Here is a 20,150-nt window from a genome sequence, read left to right as displayed (position 1 = left end):
TGCCAGCGGAGGTGGTTCAAGCACCTACATTGAACACCTTCAAGAGTAAATTGGATGCTTATCTTGCTGGGCTCCTATGACCCCAGCTGACTTCCCGCCCTTTGGGCAGGGGGCTGGACTCGATGATCTCCTGAGGTCCCTTCCAGCCCTAATGTCTACGAAGTCTATGAAATCTATGAAACAAAACGACATTTTTTTTTATGTTGCTTACCTCTTGGCATCTGCAGGAAGTGAATTGTAGTGTCTTTGCAGCCATGCATTAGCCTCTTGTATTGAGGACAAACTCTATTCTTGGGGAGCGGCACACAGCCCCAGTAAGCAGTGGGATCAGTGTGGTTTTACTAGCGTGGGGTTGTACAGGGAGCTGAGGCAGCGGGAGCACATCCTTCTGTTCTGGAGACTGCACTTGGCAGGAGCATTATGTGCTCCAGCAGCAATTGATGGTGTTTCAAGGTGTGGGCATGGCTGTGTAGGTAGGTTTAATGCTAAGGATCAACAGCAGCTGTGCAAGCTATGGAGTGACCTAGCTGCTATTCTGCTAGGGACTTGTTCCACTGCTCCCTATTTCCACCAGCCCAAAGTGTTGTCTCAGGTGTTTTGGTGAAAGATCCCTCAAAAAAGATGAGATTGGAACTTTTCTAGCTGGAAGAGGTGAAAAGAAAAAAGAAAATACAGAAGTTTAGAGTATAGGAAAATGCGATTGAATGCAAAACAGTTAGATATTTAAAAGAAATAATCACCTTCAGCTCCCTTTGGTAGCTCTTACCCTTTTCTAGGGGATCCAAGTCCAGTAAGAGCTTCTTATTCTGCTTCTGTATTTTTCCAATGTTAAGGTCATCAGATCAACTGTTGTGAACAAAATGGAGCTGATAAGAAAGCACTTATCAACTAAGCTGGGAGCCAGCGAACTCAGTGGTAATACAGCAGAACTAAAAGGAGACCTTGACCTGGCCAAGACACAGATTGGAATGACTGAATCACTCTTAAAAGCTTTATCTCCTTCTGACACTTTAGAGATCTTCACTAAATTAGAGGTACCATACGGCAAATTATGCATCTCCTGTAACTTCAATAATCTTTTCTCTGTTCCTGTGCGTTTTTCTTTTATCTGTTTAAAATGAGTTACATAGCCAGAACAACGAAGTGAAGAGTTTAGCGTAATTTTAATATTTCACAAAGTTACCAGAAGCCAGAAGGAAAATCCAGCTTTCTTTGGGCAGAGAACTGTAAGTCCTTTCAGGTATCTGAGCCTGATAACAATGCACCATCCCAGAATATCAAAATACCAGTACACTGGGGAATGCCCTCTTAGGTTTTGTTGAGCTGTATTGTAGGGCAGTATAACTTTGCTAGGAGCAAACTCATCTACAGTGACTTCCCACCTGGGCATCCCTATATGCAAGGGGGAATTTCCTGTTGTCAGTTTAAGGCAGATTTCCACCCTGTCTGCACCAAGAAAAGGCATGAAATAGGACCGAAGGTCCGGCCTCCTGTTTCTGGAAACACTTTAGATCTGACAGTCATCTAGGTCTAAGTTTTGCCTAGCCTTGTCTTCAGATCACAGCAGTTCAGAGGGGTCAGACTCCATGTTTTGGTGAAAATGAATAACTGTTTCCTTGACAGGTGCATGTCTGTTAAAATAAAAAGATCCCAAGGAAAGAAACAAAAGAGCCTTCTCTGGCTGCTTGAAGATTAGAAGAGTTAGAACAAGTCCCTGCACTCAGGGCAGATGATACAACCAATGGCACAAGCTAAATCATAACTGTTATATGGGCATGAAATGTATTGCCTTCCTATTGTTTCCACACATCTGTTATATGGGATGCAGAAATACGTGTACACATGCTGTTCACAGATTAGTGTTTATTCTGTTTATTTGCTTCACAAATAATTTACCAGCACTTTGACATGTTTGGAAATAGAAGCAAAATCCCTTATGAAGAAGAAAGACGCCTTCTTATGACAAAGTTTGAAACAACTTTGTAAAATATTCCACCCCCATCTTAAATTTCCTTGAACAGGTTCTGAATGACTTTTTCTTTCCTTTTTCTTAAATTCAGGAGATCTATCAGAAAATTCTGCAACAGAAACACCATGTGACATTGCTTGAAAAAGAGACAGGTTGTCTGACCCCTGAGGTGGCTGAATTAAAGAAGCAGCTTAAAAGTATCACTGATTTATTTAATACAAAGAAGCACATTTTCCAGGATCATTTCCTCGGTCTTTTGAACTGTAAGCAAAAAAATCACTTTTAAAAAATGGCAAACCCATACTAAGAAGGTGCTGGCTTTAGGGCAAATATTTTATTATTTTGGTTCAATGACTGAAATAAAAAACTTCAATTTTTACCTCGGAACAAAATCCTGAAAAAAAAATATGTTGCATCAAAACAAACATTGATGCTGTCTCTCACCTCAGTCTTATTAAGAAATTAGGTGACTATGGCGGTGACGCCTACACAGTGAGATGGGTCACAAATTGGCCCAAGGGCTGCACCCAGCGAGTGGTGGTGGATGGGTCATATTCAGCCTGGAGGGATGTGGGCAGTGGAGTCCCCCAGGGCTCGGTCCTCGGGCCCACACTGTTCAACATCCTCATCAACGACTTGGACGAGGGGGTGAAAAGCACCTTGTTCAAATTTGCGGATGACACTAAGATGTGGGCGGATGTGGGCACGCTGGAGGAGAGGGACACGCTGCAACTAGATCTAGACAGGTTACGGGGTAGGGGGTGAGAACAGGATGGGATTCAACACCGACAAGTGCAAGGTGCTGCACCTGGGGAGGAAGAACCGGCACCATACCTACAGGCTGGGGAACTCCCTTCTCGTCAGTGCAGAGGCAGAAAAGGATCTTGGAGTCATCATTGACTCCAAAATGAACACGGGCTGCCAACTGAAGTACACAGTCAGGAAGGCCAACCGCACCTTGTCGTGCATCCACAGATGCATCTCGAGCAGGTCCAAGGAGGTGATCCTCCCCTCTATGCGGCACTGGTCAGGCCGCAGCTGGAGTACTGCATCCAGCTGTGGGCGCTGCACTTCAGGAGGGATGTGGACAACATGGAGAGGGTCCAGAGGAGGCCACTTGTACGGTCAGGGGGCAGCAGGGCAGGCCCTATGAGGAGAGGGTACGGGACCTGAACCTGTTCAGCCTCCACAAGAGAAGGCCGAGGGGGGATCTAGTGGCCGTTTACAAATGAGTCAGAGGGGGCCAGCAGGCACTGGGGGAGTCCCTGTTCCCAAGCACTGCTAGGAGTGACCAGGAATAATGGTCATAAGCTGGCAGAGGGTAGATTTAGGCTAGATATCAGGAGGCGCTACTTCACGGTCAGGGCAGCTAGGATCTGGAACCAACTTCCAAGAGAAGTGGTGCTCACCCCTACCCTGGGGGTCTTCAAAAAGAGGCTAGATAATCACCTAGCCAGTGTCGTTTGACCCCAGCATCCTTTCCTGTCCATGGCAGGGGGTCGGACTTGATGATCTGCTCAGGTTCCTTCTGAACCTACCTATGGAACATGTTGTTCAATTTACAAAATTTCACATTGCATTGCTGTGTTTTGTACTGGTTGGAAAAAAATTAACCTAAATTTAGCTAAATTTGGTTTGAAACACTTTTGAAAATTAAAAAAATTAAAATAAAGATATTTTGCTCAGGATGCTGTATATGTGAAACACTTCTAACTTTTCCAGTTTTTTCTCCATTTTATGTGCCAGGCACGGGCTGGGTCAGATCATTAAGTATTCTTTAAATAGCTTGTGTAATTCCATTAAAAACAAAGGAGTTATGCTGGCAAAGAATATTTACCTGTAGTAACTGGGAACAATAATTCCTGAATAGTATCTGTACTAGAGGTTAGATAATCAACAGGAAAGCAGAATATTACATGGCATATTATCCCAGATATTATTTTTTAAAAAAAGCAGCATATGATGACAGGCCTCTTGAGTTAGGCCCTCCATCATGTCACATTTACTGTCAATGCAAGGTTTGATTTCAAGAGAAGGAAATAAGGACTTCAGTGTTTTCTGCCATGTTGCATATAGTGAAAAAGAGGATCCAAGGACAGAATTCATGAATAGAATTATTAGAAGGTTACCTGAAATCTTCATAATGAATAAAGATTTTTGCTTACTGAATATTAAAGTCAAACTATATATATTTGCAGATCAGTGTAAGAATTTTAATGACTGGTTCAATAGTACTCAACTGTCCTTGAAGAAATGTTTTGAGCCCTCAGAAACAAAACCGATATTGGAAGAAAAATTGCAGCAGCTCAGGGTAAGCTATCGGAATAACTTAAGTTCGAATATTTGATTCATCTTGAAATTGCAGTCAGCCATTCTGTATTCCAGGGTAGATTCACAGACTGAAGCTTGTAAACGTAGATCTTCTCAAATTTAAAGAGTGTTTTGAGTAACACAAAACAGTTTAGGCAATTAATGGAGTAGGTAATAAAATTGTGCTAAGAAGTAGACATCTGACAGAAAGCTCTAAAGTAGAATTGGAAAGGTCAGGAGCTAGAAGATACTAAATTGAAGTAAATGGGACTTAAACACCTGCCTAGGCACTTTGCTGAATCAAGGTCTTGAGGTCAGGATTTCACTTTAGACACTAATGAAATCAAAGGCATAATTTCCTTTGTCCTTAACAGAGCCAGGAGTTCACCCTAACTTGGAGAGATGTATTACAAATGGAAAATGGAAAAGGCATATGAGCTCTCCAGCAGACAGTGCTAGTGTTAGATAATGTTAGCAGCAGTGTAAGATAAAAGAAGTGAATATTAATGAGCAAATTTAATATGAAAATTGTGGGTAGTTGATTTCTGCTTATGTTTTGTGTAGTTTCCTCTTTTGATAAGAGAATCTTTGCCTTTTCTTCTTTTTCTCCTTCTTCTTTACTTTCCTATTTCAGTGGAATTTTTCCCATTTGCTTTTGGTAGAAATGGGTTTTAAATGAATAGCAAACTGTACGTATGTCTGTAAGCAACTGCAACAGTCTTAGAAAGGGCTGATGGTGATAACACAAATTAAGAAGTTCATGTAGATTATAAATAGCTGGTCTATAATGAACTTGCCAAATGTAGCTCTGATTTGTTCTGTTTGCTTTTATTAAGAGCTTCCTAACTTTTGAGGGCAAAGACAGAGACATCCAGGAGGTGAAATCTCTTTTGAATAAAGTGAAGAATTATTTGCCCAAAGCAAGTGTTAATGAGTTGAGCAACAGTGTGAGAGATCAAGAAGCTGAGCTACAAACAGTAATCACCAAATGTGAGACCCGGGAACAGGAACTTCATACCACTCTACAGCAGCTCACTAGGTAAGAAGCTAGACTTGACTTCCGGCCACTTAGTTATAGATGGCATAAATGGAAATTATCCTTAAAACAGACGCAATAAAAGACAAGGCATCTGATTTTCAATGAAGAATTTACTGAGGAATCTCTTAATGGAACCTGAAAACGAGGAAAACACTTCTCTCTCACTTCCTCTTAACTAAAGAGGGTCACAAGGGCCATGATTCAGCAATGGACTTGGACATGTGCAACATGAGAACGGTTCCATTGACATGGAGTGGGCTACTTACAGGATTTACCTTGCTGAACGAGGGCCATGAACTTTTCTCAGCATTTATGTAAAAATGTTGTTGTCCGTGGCTTTTAGCAGTAACATGTAATGGTTTGTCCACCTACATACATTTTATATGTTATGTTTCTTTAGACTTCAAGAAGACACCACTGGTCTGAAGGACTGGCTGAATGCTCAGAAGGAAGAATTACAGGAGTCCAAAAGGGAGAAGACAGATCTTGAAACCTTTTACCAAGAGCTAATGCAGCAGAGGTAACATTGCCTTTGCGGTATCTGCCTTATGAAAAATCCCTTCATTCTGTTACAGCAGATAGACAGTGATTAATTTATTATGTTTTCAGAGAGCAGTTTGACTCCCTGGCTCAGCTGTCTCAGTCATTGAGGGAGGCTGGGTTCACAGGCGATGGAGCCATTTCCGAAGCCAGCCATCTTGTTAGTAGGTATCAGGTGCTACTGACAGGCACCAGTGAAATGCTAGGAGTTACACAGATGCTGTTAAAGGACCCTTTTGAAGCATGTGCAGAGAATTTGTCTTCCTGGATGCAAAGACTTAAGGAATCAGTTGTTGGCATGAGTTCGCAGGAAGGAGAGTTGCCTTTGGAAGAAAGGATACATCAAATAAAGGTACACTGGCAAACTTGCTATCCTGCTCTTGGCAACTAACAAAAAGATATGGGGAATGCCTGGTGTGTGATTCCACCATTATCCAGACATATTGCATTTGTGGTTAGAGTGCACAGCTAAGCACATGGTTTTGTGGTTTACTAAACACATGGGGTGAGATTTTGTGCTGCACCTCTTTGATCAGTACAGAACTCACAGCCCAGAAGTGGCTTTTTGCACCCCCTGCCCCAAATCCCCAGCAGTTTCAGAAGCTGGAAAGATCCCTAGCATCCTATATACAGCCTTGGAAGCTTCTGAAAGGTAGGGCAGCATCTCTTTTGTTTTCCTCTTGACTGCAGTGGTGCCCAAAATGTGTTCTACTGCTGCATCCCTGACACAGACCTCCCACCCACCATCTCTAGTATGCACTTTATGCTGGGGCTTGCAAGAGAATCATCAGAACAACATTTTTGCAGTGCCTGAGCTAGAATAACTGAGCTATAGCTAGATCTTTTACAGTCTTTTTCTTCCCATGGAGGGGCTGGCAAGATTATGAAAATGGGTATAAAAATATCAACCCTAGTATCTAAAGTATATTATTGCCTTATATTATGAGAAGCATATGGGCGCATTGTTCTTCTGTATTGATTAAATGGAATGTGTGTTCTTCAGAATTGTAAAAATAAAGTTAAAGCTAGATTATTCATCCCAATAAATGAACGAAATATGTTACATGTTCTGCTCCTGCTTCTTTGTATAATGCAGGAAATCATTGTATGCAAAGAAGAAGGAGAGGCTAAAATACAAGACCTTGTGGCTCTTGGTGAAATCTTAATGAGCATGGAGGGAACCAAGGAGACAACTATTCAGCAGACTATTTCTGAACTCCAGAATCAGTGGGAGTGCACTCTTCATTTAGCCACTAAATATCTCAGGTATTGGGGAACTTACAAAGAGACCAGTACAGCAGCTTGACTACCAATTCCTCCTCCTACCTGGCATTAAGTTACCTTCAGGTTCTGTGCGCTCTCAGTTTTTTAGGACAAGAAAGCGACAACTTTAAAAATGCTTGAATTTCTGAACTCTGCAAGGGGGCAGATTGAGACTGTGAGCTACTGGCCACATGTGTGGCCTGGTGATGGGGCATGAAGAGAGAGTGGGATTTGCTAGTGGGGTTTGTGTCTGGCTGAACCAGAAGCCCTCTGTGAGCACAGGATGGAGCTAGCAGTTTTGGCAGTCTGAAGGGGTGCAGTGGCTGTTCCCTTCCTCCCTGCCCCTGATGCAAAGAGCAGACAGTGAACAAGCCCCACATTTGGGGTGGCTGGTAACATCCTTAGCCTAGCACCTTTCCATGCTTCCAGTGAGATGGTAATAATCGTTGTCCCTTTGTGGCACCATGGGACTTAGTCCTGTAATGCCACGGGTATTTATGATAGGACCAAGGCCAGATTTACATTACATAAATCCCAGCATGGAAAAGGTCTGTATGTTGCTAACAGCACAGAGGCTTTTAAAGATGAGTTTGCTTTGGCTCTGTGAGAAATTCTTCTTTTTACTTAACTGAAACAGTTTTTTCAAGAGTAATTCTTGATTGGTTCTGTTCATAGTCAAATGAGATCAATTAAGTTACTTTGCACTAACCCCACTCTAATCCAGAGCACATTTTGGCCATTTTTTAAATCTCTACTGGTAAGTGTTAGGTAAAATGGGCAAGAATTGGACAACTAAGGCCACCTCTACACATTACATGTACCAGAATTAACTGGTTAATTGGGCAAACTACCTTAAGACCAGCTACACATGCAAAGTAGCTATCACGCCATAAAAGCTCCAACCAGTTACAAAGATAGACCTCACAAATGTGTACTAGCTTTATAGCTCATTGCTATCAAGCTTTAATTTGCACATGTAACAGGGTCTTTCCTGCGCTGGGAGCCCTGTTAGCTGATGAGGCTCTCAGCTGCTGTCCTGCAACTGAGAGGACTCTCCGCCCCAGCAGCTGCTGACTCTGGGTCCTGGCAGCACAAGGACACAGAGTCCTACAGTTGTGGATGCTGGGTCCTGGCAATGCACCTCCTGGTGCTGGCAGGGCACAGCAGTGAGCCCTGGGGGTTTCGTATGCCCCCGAGGCTAGGAGATCATGGCAACTGTGTCTCCTAGCTGGGGTGGTGCGTGGGTGCCCCTGTGGCTGGGAGGCCCCTCAACTGAGGGGCTTCTAGCGGCAGGAGACTGCTTCTTGCTGGTGCAGGGGGAGCCCAGGATTGGGCTCCCTTGCACTAGCAATCAGGCATGACGGGATCTCATGCACAATCCTACAGTCATGTGTCCTGTCATGCTTATGTGGCATAGCAGGAGGTGTGATCGTGTGGATTATGCATGAGATCCCATCATGCCTTTACCTGCATGTGGAGAGGGGGCCTAAAGCTCTGATTTTGGAGAAGCAGCAGCAGAAGCAATAATTTTAAGGTCGCTGGCTCCCACTATAGGTTTGGTTCTGCTCCCACAGTTGTATTTGTTTATTTGATTTATATGCCATCCATCCCAACAAAGGCTCAGGGTGGCCTACAGTAAGAACACACAATAAATTAAAAACAGGAGAGTGGCAGAAGGACAAAACAGCTCAAAAGGGAACTAGACCACCAAGATAAAGTAGAGGCCCCATAAACAACATCTTAACCTAGTTTTTTGTCATTCACACCTGCCCAAATCAGGTCATACAGCACTTCCAAACAATAGGCAGAATACATCAAACAATTTTGTTCTTAACTTCTGTCTCATTCGTATACTTTATAAATGGAAGGGAATTGATTGCTAAATACAAGTATTTCAAGCTATTCAATTACAAGTTAGCCTCCATGTAATGAGCACTTAGTATAATTATTCTATAAATGATACTTAGTAAGAATGATCAGCAATCAGATTGAGTCCAGTCATGCTTGCTGTTTAGCATCTCCTCAGAAGAACATTGGAAGAGATGGGAATTAAAGTATTTGACATCTATGAGAAGATGCTTAGAAATGTTCAGGATTAGACCGATCACTAGTAAATGTAACATACTATCAACAGCAATATGACTCTACCATAGGAAACTTAAATAGTACTTAACACATGTAGACATCCCATGCTTGAACCGTTGTGCAACGAAAGAATATTAAGAATATGAATCTGGAAGGGAAAAAAAACTGTTGTATCACTTAATAGTTCCAGGCCCTTTTCACCAAATTATAACCAAACTAAATAGATGTATTTTGATCTGTTCATATAATATAGATACATTTTTAGGTGTTGCTCCCACATTCCATCTACGCAGCATATGCACTTACCCACTCATTTTGTGAACACGTGAATGTTGCCAGTGGCTTTTTGTATGAGTAACCACAGTTGTTTATTTTGGCAAATGCAACCAATTTACGCACTCCAGGGGTGCACACACATTTATGGAACCAACAAATTAAAATGGTTTGCCTGCAAAGTCAGAGTTTGTAGAGTGAGCAGCAAATTTTGATACCTTGACCCCTGTAGCGTAGCTAAACATTTTCTTTAAGAGATGTTGCTCTTCTCATGATCTTGAACACAGTTTTATACACACACACACACACACACACACACACACTAGATATACTTACATATTGTACATGTACATATTTATACACTCCTACATATAGACACATATACATGTATGTATATAGCACATATATTTTGTATTTGTGTTACATTTTTTAAGAACTCTCCGACAAATGTTCATAAATACAACAGAATGAGCCTTGGTAGAGATCGTCCTCAAATCGAGGGATTGCCACTGTCGAATGACAGTTCTTGTATTGGAACGAAAAGCCTGAGCCAGTAGATGACAAATGCTACTCACTACATTTTCATAGGCTGTGAGCCAAAAGGAGCAAAAGGGGTTTAGGCATTCAAATGCTACTGAAATGCAATGGGATGTGGATGCCATTCTCCTCTTGTCCCCCTTGAAAATTGCAGCCTGAACACTGTCAGTAAATTTGCAACCCAGAGAATAAGCCTCATGATTATAAACATTTGATCTATGTGTTTGTATTTCAATAACTCTAACAAGTACTATAAAATATTTTAATTCTGGTAATTTTTTTTAGTTACCAAGAACAGCTTCAGCTTCAAAAGGAGCTATACAGGCAATGCAAAGACCAAGTAAGACGAGCCCTGACTGAACTGAAACAGCAGCAACAGGAGTTAGGTTTTGATCTTCAGCCTGGTTTGCAGGAGAAACAAGCTCAGTTAACAAAATATACAAAACTTTTGTGGGAAGCAGAGGGCTTCACATGCCAATTAAATGAACTAAAGAGCCAAGAAGATAACCTGCAGGACTACTCAGAGGATCCATGCTGCGTGGAAGAATCCTGGCTAGAGTTAAAACACCTTCATGAAAGTCTCCTCCTCAAATTGCAGGTTGGAATTACGATGCCTTTCCTTTTCATATTGACCGCTTGGGTGCACTTCTTTCAAGGTCTTCTTACTTGCTTGCTGCTTTTTAAGCGATCAGATTAGAATGATGAGGTATGAAGTGAGACACTCAAAGTGTACTCCTGTTCTAATCTGCTTCAGTGAAATAATGAAAGGTAAATCTTCATTGCATAAACTGGAAGTTGTGTGTTGCCAGTTTCTCTGCAAATGGGACAGATTCCTTTCCTAGGTCAGTAGAGTAGTGATGTGTGGGCGAACAGGGCCATGAGCCCTGGGCAAGATCCCTGGCACTGCTTGTGGGGGGGTGAGAGGGGCCACTGGAAGAAAGCTAGGAGGCATGCCTCACCCTCCTGTTCCCCATACTCCCCTCCCCCTGCACCCTGCATCTACCCTACAGTGGTTCCAGCTCCAGCAATAGGAAGGGCAGTGTGTGGTGCATCTGTGTGTGGTGCAGGACCAGGCTGGTGCCTGTGGTTCACTGCTGCTGTGGGAGATGTCACCTCTTTTTGCCTCCAAAAACCAGTGTTAAAATGGTCACTGAACAGGCCTATTGATGGCAAAAAACAAGGAGACTTCTCCCCCGGGCCTGCTGCATCTGCAGTGTGCTGCCACCACCCAGGGCTCAGTACTGGTCAGTTACTCCTGTGCCCCAGGACATGAAGAAAGTGAGCACTTGTGTTTCTGCACTTTCACTTTGCCAAAGAGTAAATGACTAAAGTAAGAGCAAAGTGCTGGTGAAATCAAGCTGAAGAGCACTTTTTCTAAGATCTCTTCCAAAGATACAGATTGTCCAAGTATCACACAAAAAACTTGCGTCTAACAACATAACAGCTTGGGAAAGCAGCAGTTGGCATCTATTTATACGGATGTATGCCGTGCCTCTACACCTCCCCTTGTTTTTTTCCCTCCAAATCCCCCTCCATTCTAGACAGTAGATGGATCTTGAGGCTATCCCACCACTTACAGTTATTGGTTACTTGTCTACGGTCGTGTCTGTAATGCGCTAGATCTTTTCTAGACATTCAAGAGGAGGGAATGGTCCTTGACTGGAGAAACTTACAATCCAAGAACAGACAGGCAGACAAGTGATACGGGGAGATGGGACAACTACATATGGTTTCTTATGCAAGCATGGTTCAGACTGTTTTTATTCAGTACATCCAAATCTGTTGGTGGATACAGCTGTCCAAGGGTGGATCTGGCTGATAGATCATAATGAATACCGTTGCCATTAGCTCTTGTCGCAAATCATTGGCAGATTTTTTCATTTCTAACCCTTTCAATCCCCAGCTGCGCTACTTTAAATCCTTCTCTAAACATCCATTCCTATAAGCTGTGTTGTGTGCAAGGTGATGCTGCACTAAATCTAGAAACTCTCTGGATCTTAGAACCTGGTGCAGACGTTGGAAGGTCATGTTCGGGAACACCAGCAGCTTCAGGACATGATGAGCAGCTTGAGTACCACACTGACAGCAGCCTCTGAGGAGCTTTTAGATTTTACTGATGCCTCAGTAGACAAGCCAGCACCCAAGCAAAGACTATTGAAATCACAGGTATGCCATTTTCAGACACTGTAGGAAATGGATCCGTATGGCAGGTTCACAGCTTCTAGGGAGAATCCAGTTTAGAAAAGAGACTAAGAAAACTCCAAAAAGTAAGGAGTTAGTGATAGGTTGCCTTGTTGTGTAACTGTGGGACTAGTCATGCCCCACTGGTCTCTAGGATGAGAATTTACTCTAGGTTGAGTAGCCGGGTGTGCGTGATTCCCTTTCTTTTCTTTGAGGCACAATGAGAGATTGGGCACTAAGTGTTTCAGTTAGCCACAGCTCAGAAGGAAGAGTGTCCAGGCAGAATAGCACAAGAGGACTTTGATCAGTCTGAGCATTAATTTAGTTAATTCTTTATTAAAATTTGGGTATTTTTTGATTCTGTAAAAATAAGATGCGTGTTGCCCCCATGAGAGGATGAAGGTATTGAGGGATGATGTGCCAACTCGTACCATTGTTCTATGAAATCAGGCATCTTCCAGCACTGACTAGTTCCTCCTATTTCAGAAGCAAAGTAACTTTCTCTAATAAGTTGGGAAATGCTGTACATGGTGGAAATAGGGGAATGGTTATTATGCCTAGTGCTATTCCATTATTTTCTTAATTTGCATAGCAGCAGATTGCTCCTGATCATACAAATGCCCATTTCCTTCAAAGAATCCAGGTGCACTATTTGACTTTCTGCAGCCAAGTGATGGGCCTACGTGAGCTTTGTCATGGGACTTTCAGCAGAAGTTGTCCCTCATGGCACACGTTAATGATTTTAATGTTTGGCTTTGTACAGTTGTCTTGGTATGGAGTAAATAAATGAAGAGGCTCTTCAATAAAAATATTTCCCTTCTGTTTAAAGGAACAACAAGCACCTCTTAATCGATGTGATGACACATTACAGAAGATTATGGTCTTAGCAGAATCAGTTAAACAAAACACCTCTCCACAAGGACAGAAGTTTATTACAGATGAGGTTGAAACACTTCAGTGTAAACATGGGAGTCTGAAAGAGAGACTTGAAAAAGTCAAGCAAGAGGGTGAGAATATTTTCACTGACACACTCGAGCCTCAGCATGTCTTCGCTGATGCAGTACAGACCCCAGATAAGTTGCATACAATGAAAAAGAGGGAAAAGGAGGTCGTTTCTCATACTCCCATTGCTGTTGGAGAGAACACCATGACAGAAGAGCCAGAGGAATGCTGGGGAAAAAATAATGTAAGTATATGTGTTCACAAGTAACAAGAATGAAAGATTGTGTGTCAGGAAGCTGAAGTCTCTTAAAAGCATGTTATGACTTAGACCAGTGGTACTCAACCTTTTCATTTAGCAGGCTGGGCAGTGTTTGGTCCCTCCACAGGCCAGATGTGGCCACTGGACCCAATCTGGCCCCTGGGACAAACACGGCACATAGTGGGAGGGACAGGTTCAGCCTGGCCCTGATCCAGACATGCAAAGGAAGGGAGCTTGGCTTGGGCCTAAACCAGACCTGCAGCAGGGAGGGGTCATGTCCTTGCCCTGAACCCACCCCACCAGGGAAGGAAATGTGGCCCAGCCCTGTGGGAGGAAGGGGGTGTGACCTGCTCCCAACCTAACCAAGCAGGAGGAGCGGGGGCATGGCCGAGCCCTGAACCAGCTGTGCATGGCTCGGCTCCACAGGGGAAAAGCGGCATGGGCCCAGATGGCCTGGACCCAGCTTGGGAAAGGGAGCATGGCCTGGACCCATGCAGGAAGGGAGAAGGGGCATGGACCAGCCCCAGCCCAGCCGCACAGGGCCACATGGGGAAGGGTTGCGTTTCAACAGGGCTTGAGATTTTGGCAGCAGGGAGGGGTGGCAGTATTAACTGCCACTGTTCCCCCCATGACAAATTTCCCAACACCTCAGGAGCCCCATGGGCCAGAGTCCAAGGCTCTGTGAGCTGCGCTTGGCCCACGGGCTAGATGTTCAACGCCCCTGACATAGACTGTTTCAATTTTATAATTAAAATTTCCATAATTTGTTTGTGTATGCATCAAAGCATGTTAAAGAGGAGTCAGTGTATTGCAGTGGGGTGATAGGCATGTTTAAACTTCTCCCTTACACCTGATTCGGTTTGGTTTTCTTTGGTCAAATGTGTAATGAAAAAGAAAAGCAATGGTAAAAGGGAAAACATGCCGCGAGCACTCCTTTTGGGTAAGAATCCTAGGCAACTTCTTTGGCAGTAATACCATGCAAAATAAGAGACAGCTTTTAAAGTGTTTGCATCCTTCGTGATAACTCCACAGCACAAGGATGGCTTATTATCCTTTTTCCATAGGTTCCTTCTTTGTAACACAAGACAATATTTTTTTTAATTTTAACTTAGCAGAATGAAATTGGGTGGTTTTTTCCCCCCCACTATCTTTCTTAGGGCCAGCCTTTATATGGAAATGACACAGAGAAAGAGCAGCAAAATAATCTGGATTCTAAAGAAAGTAGGCTGTTGCCAGCTAGTCCTCTACCGTCTCATACACCAGAGCAAACCATGCAGGTAATAGATAAATAAGTGCTAATTAAATGTGAATTTGTGTGTTAACATGTGCTGAGACCCTGTGGGATAATCAGTATAATTGAGTCTGGGTTAATTTTCCAGGCCCAGGGATTCTAGATGGTTTAAAATGCCTGACCTACTGGATTGTTAGCTTTTGTCACCATTGCCTGCCCTTCTTTGTGGATTCAAGCCTCTTCCATTGTCTTTGCACAAACACTGGTTTACTTTGTTGAGGTATCCAGCACCCTTTCCTTTTACATTATTAAACTTCATCTTAATAACACTCATCATCAAAATAATAACTTAGGGCTGCATTTTGCAACAAACGCTTGGCTTTTCTCACTGAGCTTTCCTCTTGACTTCAGTGGATTTCTTTTAAAGTGAGGTGCTACTCAGAGAAGGTGCTGTCAGAATTTGGCTCTTACTGTTAGTAACTTTTTTTTTCAAACCAGGAGGAGAAAAACACAGGGAGGCAGGTGGTGGCTGAACCTGATGGTGTTCAGGAGAACCTTCTGGACAGAGAGACGAAGCTACAAGGAAGCAGACCCCAGCTGGAAATGCATTGGAATGGTGCCTGTGATGAAGGTGTCAAGTTGGCAAAGAAAATGAAGCAAGCAGAGGTAACCATGCTTTAGGTGGTAACGACCCACTGAATTGTAGAGGCAATCATTTGATGTTTAATTACAAAGGGAAGGCTAGGAATAAAAACTTCCGTTCAGTTCCACTGAGACACTCTTGTCTTTGTGTAGGGAAGTCTGTGCTCAACTCCCTGGTCACAAAGGTGAGCCTGCATTCTGTATGGTCAAAGGTGTTGTCACCGTGACTTGATGACACAGTTAGGAGCCATGTGATCCCAGGAATGATCCTAAACCTGTGATATTCTTTTACAGTTTTTCTTGAACACTCTTGGTCTGCTTGCATCGGTTTAGTTATTTACAATTCGGTTTGTAAAAATACATGCCTATGGCTTAGGATCTGGGCAGATTTGCAGATTGAAAGGAACCTGATTTAGTATCTGTAATCCGTGTATGATGGGTAGAAATTGGTTACCCCAAAACCTGTACTGGCCAATGGGCAGCTCATGTCCCATGTTGCACGCTGGCTAAAGGGAGTAGCAGTATGGGGGTACTTCTGTGCTGCCTTCCACTAATTGTTTATCCCCTGCCAAGCAGCATGGGTATGTTCTGGACGTTCTTCTTCCAGTGAGGTGGATGGGATGAGCCAGGCACTCTGTGGTGCCTTAGTTTGCAAAACTATTCCTCCCTGCTGTGCACTGGACATGGTATTTGGTGCAACAGATATGCTGATAGACATCCCTGGCAAAGTTTTTTTTCCTTTCCTCAGAGCAGCGAGGGAATAGGGAAGTCCCAGAGTCACTGAGATGGTCTCACTCATAGGCTACTTCAAATGCAAGCACAACATGTTGCTCCTTTTTCTAGACAGACCATTTGTGTCAAATGTCCAGCCCCAAGAGAGTTTTGTAAGCAAGCAATATCCAGCAGAGCTCCCTGTTAACAAATCCACCCCCACCAAAAGCCTCAGCATGCAGCTGGGGGTACTGAGCCAACGAAGGGCAGATTTCAAGGCTATGCACTGTTTACTGGGAATGCCCTGTAGGATTCTGGAGTGCCTGAAGAAGTGCATCAGTGGATTTCTTGATCTCATTGAATTGTACATAGGGAGACATTTGCAGTTTCTTACCATGTATATACCCAAGACCCGGACTGCGGAGGGCTTAATAGATCAAAACTAGCACTTAGTGTAATGGAATATAAAAAGTGTAGGTCAAGGGAAGAAGAGAGCTAATTCATCACTAATCTGCAATTTTTCTAAAATTTTATGACAAAATTACAGCACTGCAGCTTCTAAACCATTTCTTTTGCCATAACCCAGCCCAGGGTATACTTATGTGACATAGTTGTATTTTTCCTCATTCATTAAGCTGTAATTATAGGCTTTATGTCCTTGTCATCTCAAGCACTGTAATTGCTAGTCAGCATGTCTGATTAGGACTTTTTGATTACTTGTTCCTTTTATTTCCCTATCACCTCAAGGAGAAATCCAGCATACAGAGAAAGGAGGATCAAGCATTCAGAGAAAACCTTCATCAGTTCGAGCAATGGCTGAGCAGTAAGGAGCAAATGCTGAATTCAATAGCAGCTGAAGAGGAGAGACCAGCAGCTGAAAAAACAGTTTCGGTTCTTGAGGTAACTCACAATCAACTCATTCCATTAGTAGTCTTAAAAACTATTGAATCATAGCAGGTCACTTACTTTTTCTGTTTCAACTTCACTTAAAGTTCTGTTATAAAAGAGAAGAAGCAGCTCTCACAATAAAAGTCAATTTATTTTTGTATCCTACTGCCTTGTGCCTGTGATGACTACTGGTCCTTAGCCAGACAGCTGGCCATACCATGTGTTTCAGTGGATCTCTTCAATGAGTAATGAATCATCACTGCTACCGAATTAACTCTTTTACTACGTGGGCTTACTAGTGCAAAGGGTATAACACCCTGGCTTCCTTGTAATTGTTCAGGAGATGGAAGGAAATATCCTGCGTTTGGCATACATGGCACAGCCTTCTCCTGCTTGTCATATGCTTCTATGTTGTTTCAGCTACAGTATGACTCACCACTGAGCTCACCACCTTCTTCAAAGAATGTGGGCCTATGAATGAATATGCAATAATCTGGCTTTTCTTTGTCTCCATATTTGTGATAAAGTCCTTCCTGCAAGTAGCTGACATTTCTGCAACTTCTGTCACTAAAAGGTTATCATTATTTTTCTTTTTGACTTGTCAGGCACTAAAAGATAGTTTGAGCGAAGGCCACAATTTCCTGTGCTTAATAAGCCGAGATAGAGAGTTGCTACTGAAATCAGGAAAAGCACCGATTGAGGATAATCTTTTGGAGAAACTTCAGCAGCAGTGGGTGTGTTATCAAAGGAAATTGAATGAAGCAAGTGGGAAGCTGAAAATGCTTCAATCCCCTCCCCTTTTAGCGAGTGGAAAAATATTGGACACAGCAGCTCTCACTCCACGTATTGAAAACTATCCACTGAAAAGTCAGGTAATAATCATTTGTCGGCTAAGCTAAGTAACCTTATTAGTTGGAATGTATTGGTAGCTGCCATTGCACAAAATAGTGGCACTTGAGATTACAAGCTACAAACATACATGTTTGCAATTTTAACAGAATAATGAATGTTTTTTCCTAGTTCCTACTGTGTTTTCAGCATAAGAACACAGTAAGCATCATAACTTTTCAGACTTAATATATTAGTATTGCAGTCTTTGATCTTGTAATTCAGGTTGCATTTGAATGACCTTTGTTTCTGCTGTGGGCTGAACATGTAGTCATTCCATGCCTGGAACTGAAGACAAATGTATGTGTGCAGGGATGTTAATAAGTGTGATGGCATAACAACGCTCTGGATCCTTGTGTGGCATTTACCTTTGAAACCTGCCTGCTTGCCACCTAGTTTTCACTGAATAATTTTATTGTGTTTGAAGTCTTAACAGCATAAGTGTTATGGAAAAAGTACACAGATCTACAGAGGAACTAGCAGTAACATCTCCTAGGATTCTGCTTCTTCCTGACATGAAGCTGGCAAGAAAACTACAGCAGGGTAGCCTGCCTCTTTAAGGCTCAAGAGTCTGGGGCCAGGGACTATGAATCAGATGTGGGGGAAGTGGGCAGGTGCTCTCTATCAGACAGGATGGAAGGGAGATTGGTTTCTTCTCCAGTCCCTGGAACGGAGGGGCTGAGAGGAAGAAGCTTCTGATTGTAGGAGTCCATTGTGGACAGGAAGGGCGTTCTGCTACCCCAAAGTGTTTTTCAGGTTAGAGATTTATTCCTCAGCAAAGTATTAATTGAGACGGTTCCCTGCCTGCTGTGGGCTGTTACTGCTCCTCAAGGGTTCTCCTGTCCCTTTTTCCTTCTAGATCTGCTGCAGGAATCTGCCTCTTGCCTGCAGCTCTCTGTAGGGAGCACCTGACTTCTTCTCAGCTGCTTCTCATTTGGACAAGTCTGAGAAGCCAGGCTGCCCTGTTGCTAATACCCAGGTCTCAGCAAGCCATAGGCTCTGTACACCTCCTTTGCTGTGGCTCACAGCAATCTCCTAATGAGATCCCCAGTTCCACTTAAAATAGGACTTGTACAACAGTGTTGCTCACAGTCACCCTTAGAATAATAGAAGCCATTTCCTTTGTAAGCCACAGACTAGATAGCTATTGTGTGATGTATGATGATTACCTTAAAGCTGGGCTGAGCTTTGGTTCAGTGCCTTGTTTGAAAGGCATATAGCTGCGCTACCTCGAAGATGCCCTGACGAAGACCTGGAAGTCAGACTTTGCTTTGTTTCCTTGTTCTCTGCTTCTATGTAGATGTAACTTGCCACAGCTCTTCATTCAATGTAGGAAACTTTTTTCCCCTGTGCACTGGCAAAGCCCTTGCCACAAACCAATGCCATATTAGAGAATGGGAGCAGAATGGGCCCCTACTTCTTTCCTTTTGCCTTTCCACCCCAGAGGAGGCCTGAGTTTGCACCTGAGGTGGCATGAGCTTGTCAGGCTGTGACGCTGGCAACGTTAACTCTGCTGCGCACGGAGATCAAGGAAGGGCTGACCTGTATGCACTTCTAGGCTGAGTCATAATGCTTGTTCCTTAAACCCCCAGAACTAAAGCACAGGCTTGCAGTATCCACATCACCCCCTGAATTTTCCTTAGTTTCATGTCACTATTTATTTTTTTCAGTGTTTTGACTTGGTTACAGTCTGACCTGGAGGGGGTGATTTCCCACTCATACTTTGATAGCTAGAGAAGATTTTTCTGTTTGCTTCAGGTTTATAATTCTCTAGGGTCTCTTAAAATGAAACCTAATGTTTGTCTCAAAATTGATAAAATAGCTGTAGCTGCATAGTTGGGGCAAATGGAAAAGTACTCTGGTTCTTCAGTGAGTTTGTTTTTTTTGGATCCGTTCTGAATTTAAGTGGGAAAGTAGTGGGATCAGTTCAAATTATTATTATGATTGATTTATTTCCCAATAGCTTTTAAAATGTGCAAAGCACTTTTCAGACAGCAAAAATGGCACCATGTGTATGCTGAAGAGCTAGTCACTTTGAGAGAGACTGACAGTGTAGCAGGCCATGGGACAACATACCAGTTCCATGGTCACAATACTACCTAACCACCTCTTTATAGTATGGATGTTTTGCTTGCATATGATTACTCTAAAGATACTGTTATTTCTTTTTATAATGATAACTTCTGTAGACTTCCACTACAGCCAGGGTCCCGTCATAGTAGGTACTAGACATGCAGACAGATGCATATGTGCATGAGGGGAGAAAGGAAGCATTATTAGTAAGAACTTTCTGAGTATGAGATGGTCAAGCATTGAAACAGGCTAGAGAAATTGTGGAATCTCCATACCTGGAAATTTTCAAGAGCGGTTGGACATCCATTTGGCTGGGATG

General features: G+C 43.0%; 1 protein-coding gene across 1 annotated transcript in view; it reads left to right on the top strand.

Moving 5' to 3' along the window:
* Nucleotides 1-20,150, top strand: part of SYNE2 (spectrin repeat containing nuclear envelope protein 2) — a 256,377-nt gene that overhangs the window by 89,256 nt on the left and 146,971 nt on the right. Inside the window, exons 34-47 of the mRNA XM_019550841.1 lie at nt 834-1,034; nt 2,061-2,232; nt 4,168-4,280; nt 5,116-5,318; nt 5,719-5,838; nt 5,928-6,210; nt 6,955-7,124; nt 10,302-10,614; nt 12,018-12,182; nt 13,027-13,383; nt 14,556-14,675; nt 15,128-15,295; nt 16,730-16,882; nt 17,476-17,742. Coding sequence (XP_019406386.1) covers nt 834-1,034; nt 2,061-2,232; nt 4,168-4,280; nt 5,116-5,318; nt 5,719-5,838; nt 5,928-6,210; nt 6,955-7,124; nt 10,302-10,614; nt 12,018-12,182; nt 13,027-13,383; nt 14,556-14,675; nt 15,128-15,295; nt 16,730-16,882; nt 17,476-17,742 — 2,805 coding nt within the window. The remainder of the gene's footprint in view (nt 1-833; nt 1,035-2,060; nt 2,233-4,167; nt 4,281-5,115; nt 5,319-5,718; nt 5,839-5,927; nt 6,211-6,954; nt 7,125-10,301; nt 10,615-12,017; nt 12,183-13,026; nt 13,384-14,555; nt 14,676-15,127; nt 15,296-16,729; nt 16,883-17,475; nt 17,743-20,150) is intronic.

Source organism: Crocodylus porosus, unplaced genomic scaffold, assembly GCF_001723895.1.
Source record: "Crocodylus porosus isolate Cpor-Errol unplaced genomic scaffold, CroPor_comp1, whole genome shotgun sequence".
NCBI classification, from domain to species: Eukaryota; Metazoa; Chordata; order Crocodylia; family Crocodylidae; genus Crocodylus; species Crocodylus porosus.
The sequence above is the reverse complement of the archived record's forward strand: the minus strand, read 5'-3'. Positions and strand labels throughout refer to the sequence as shown.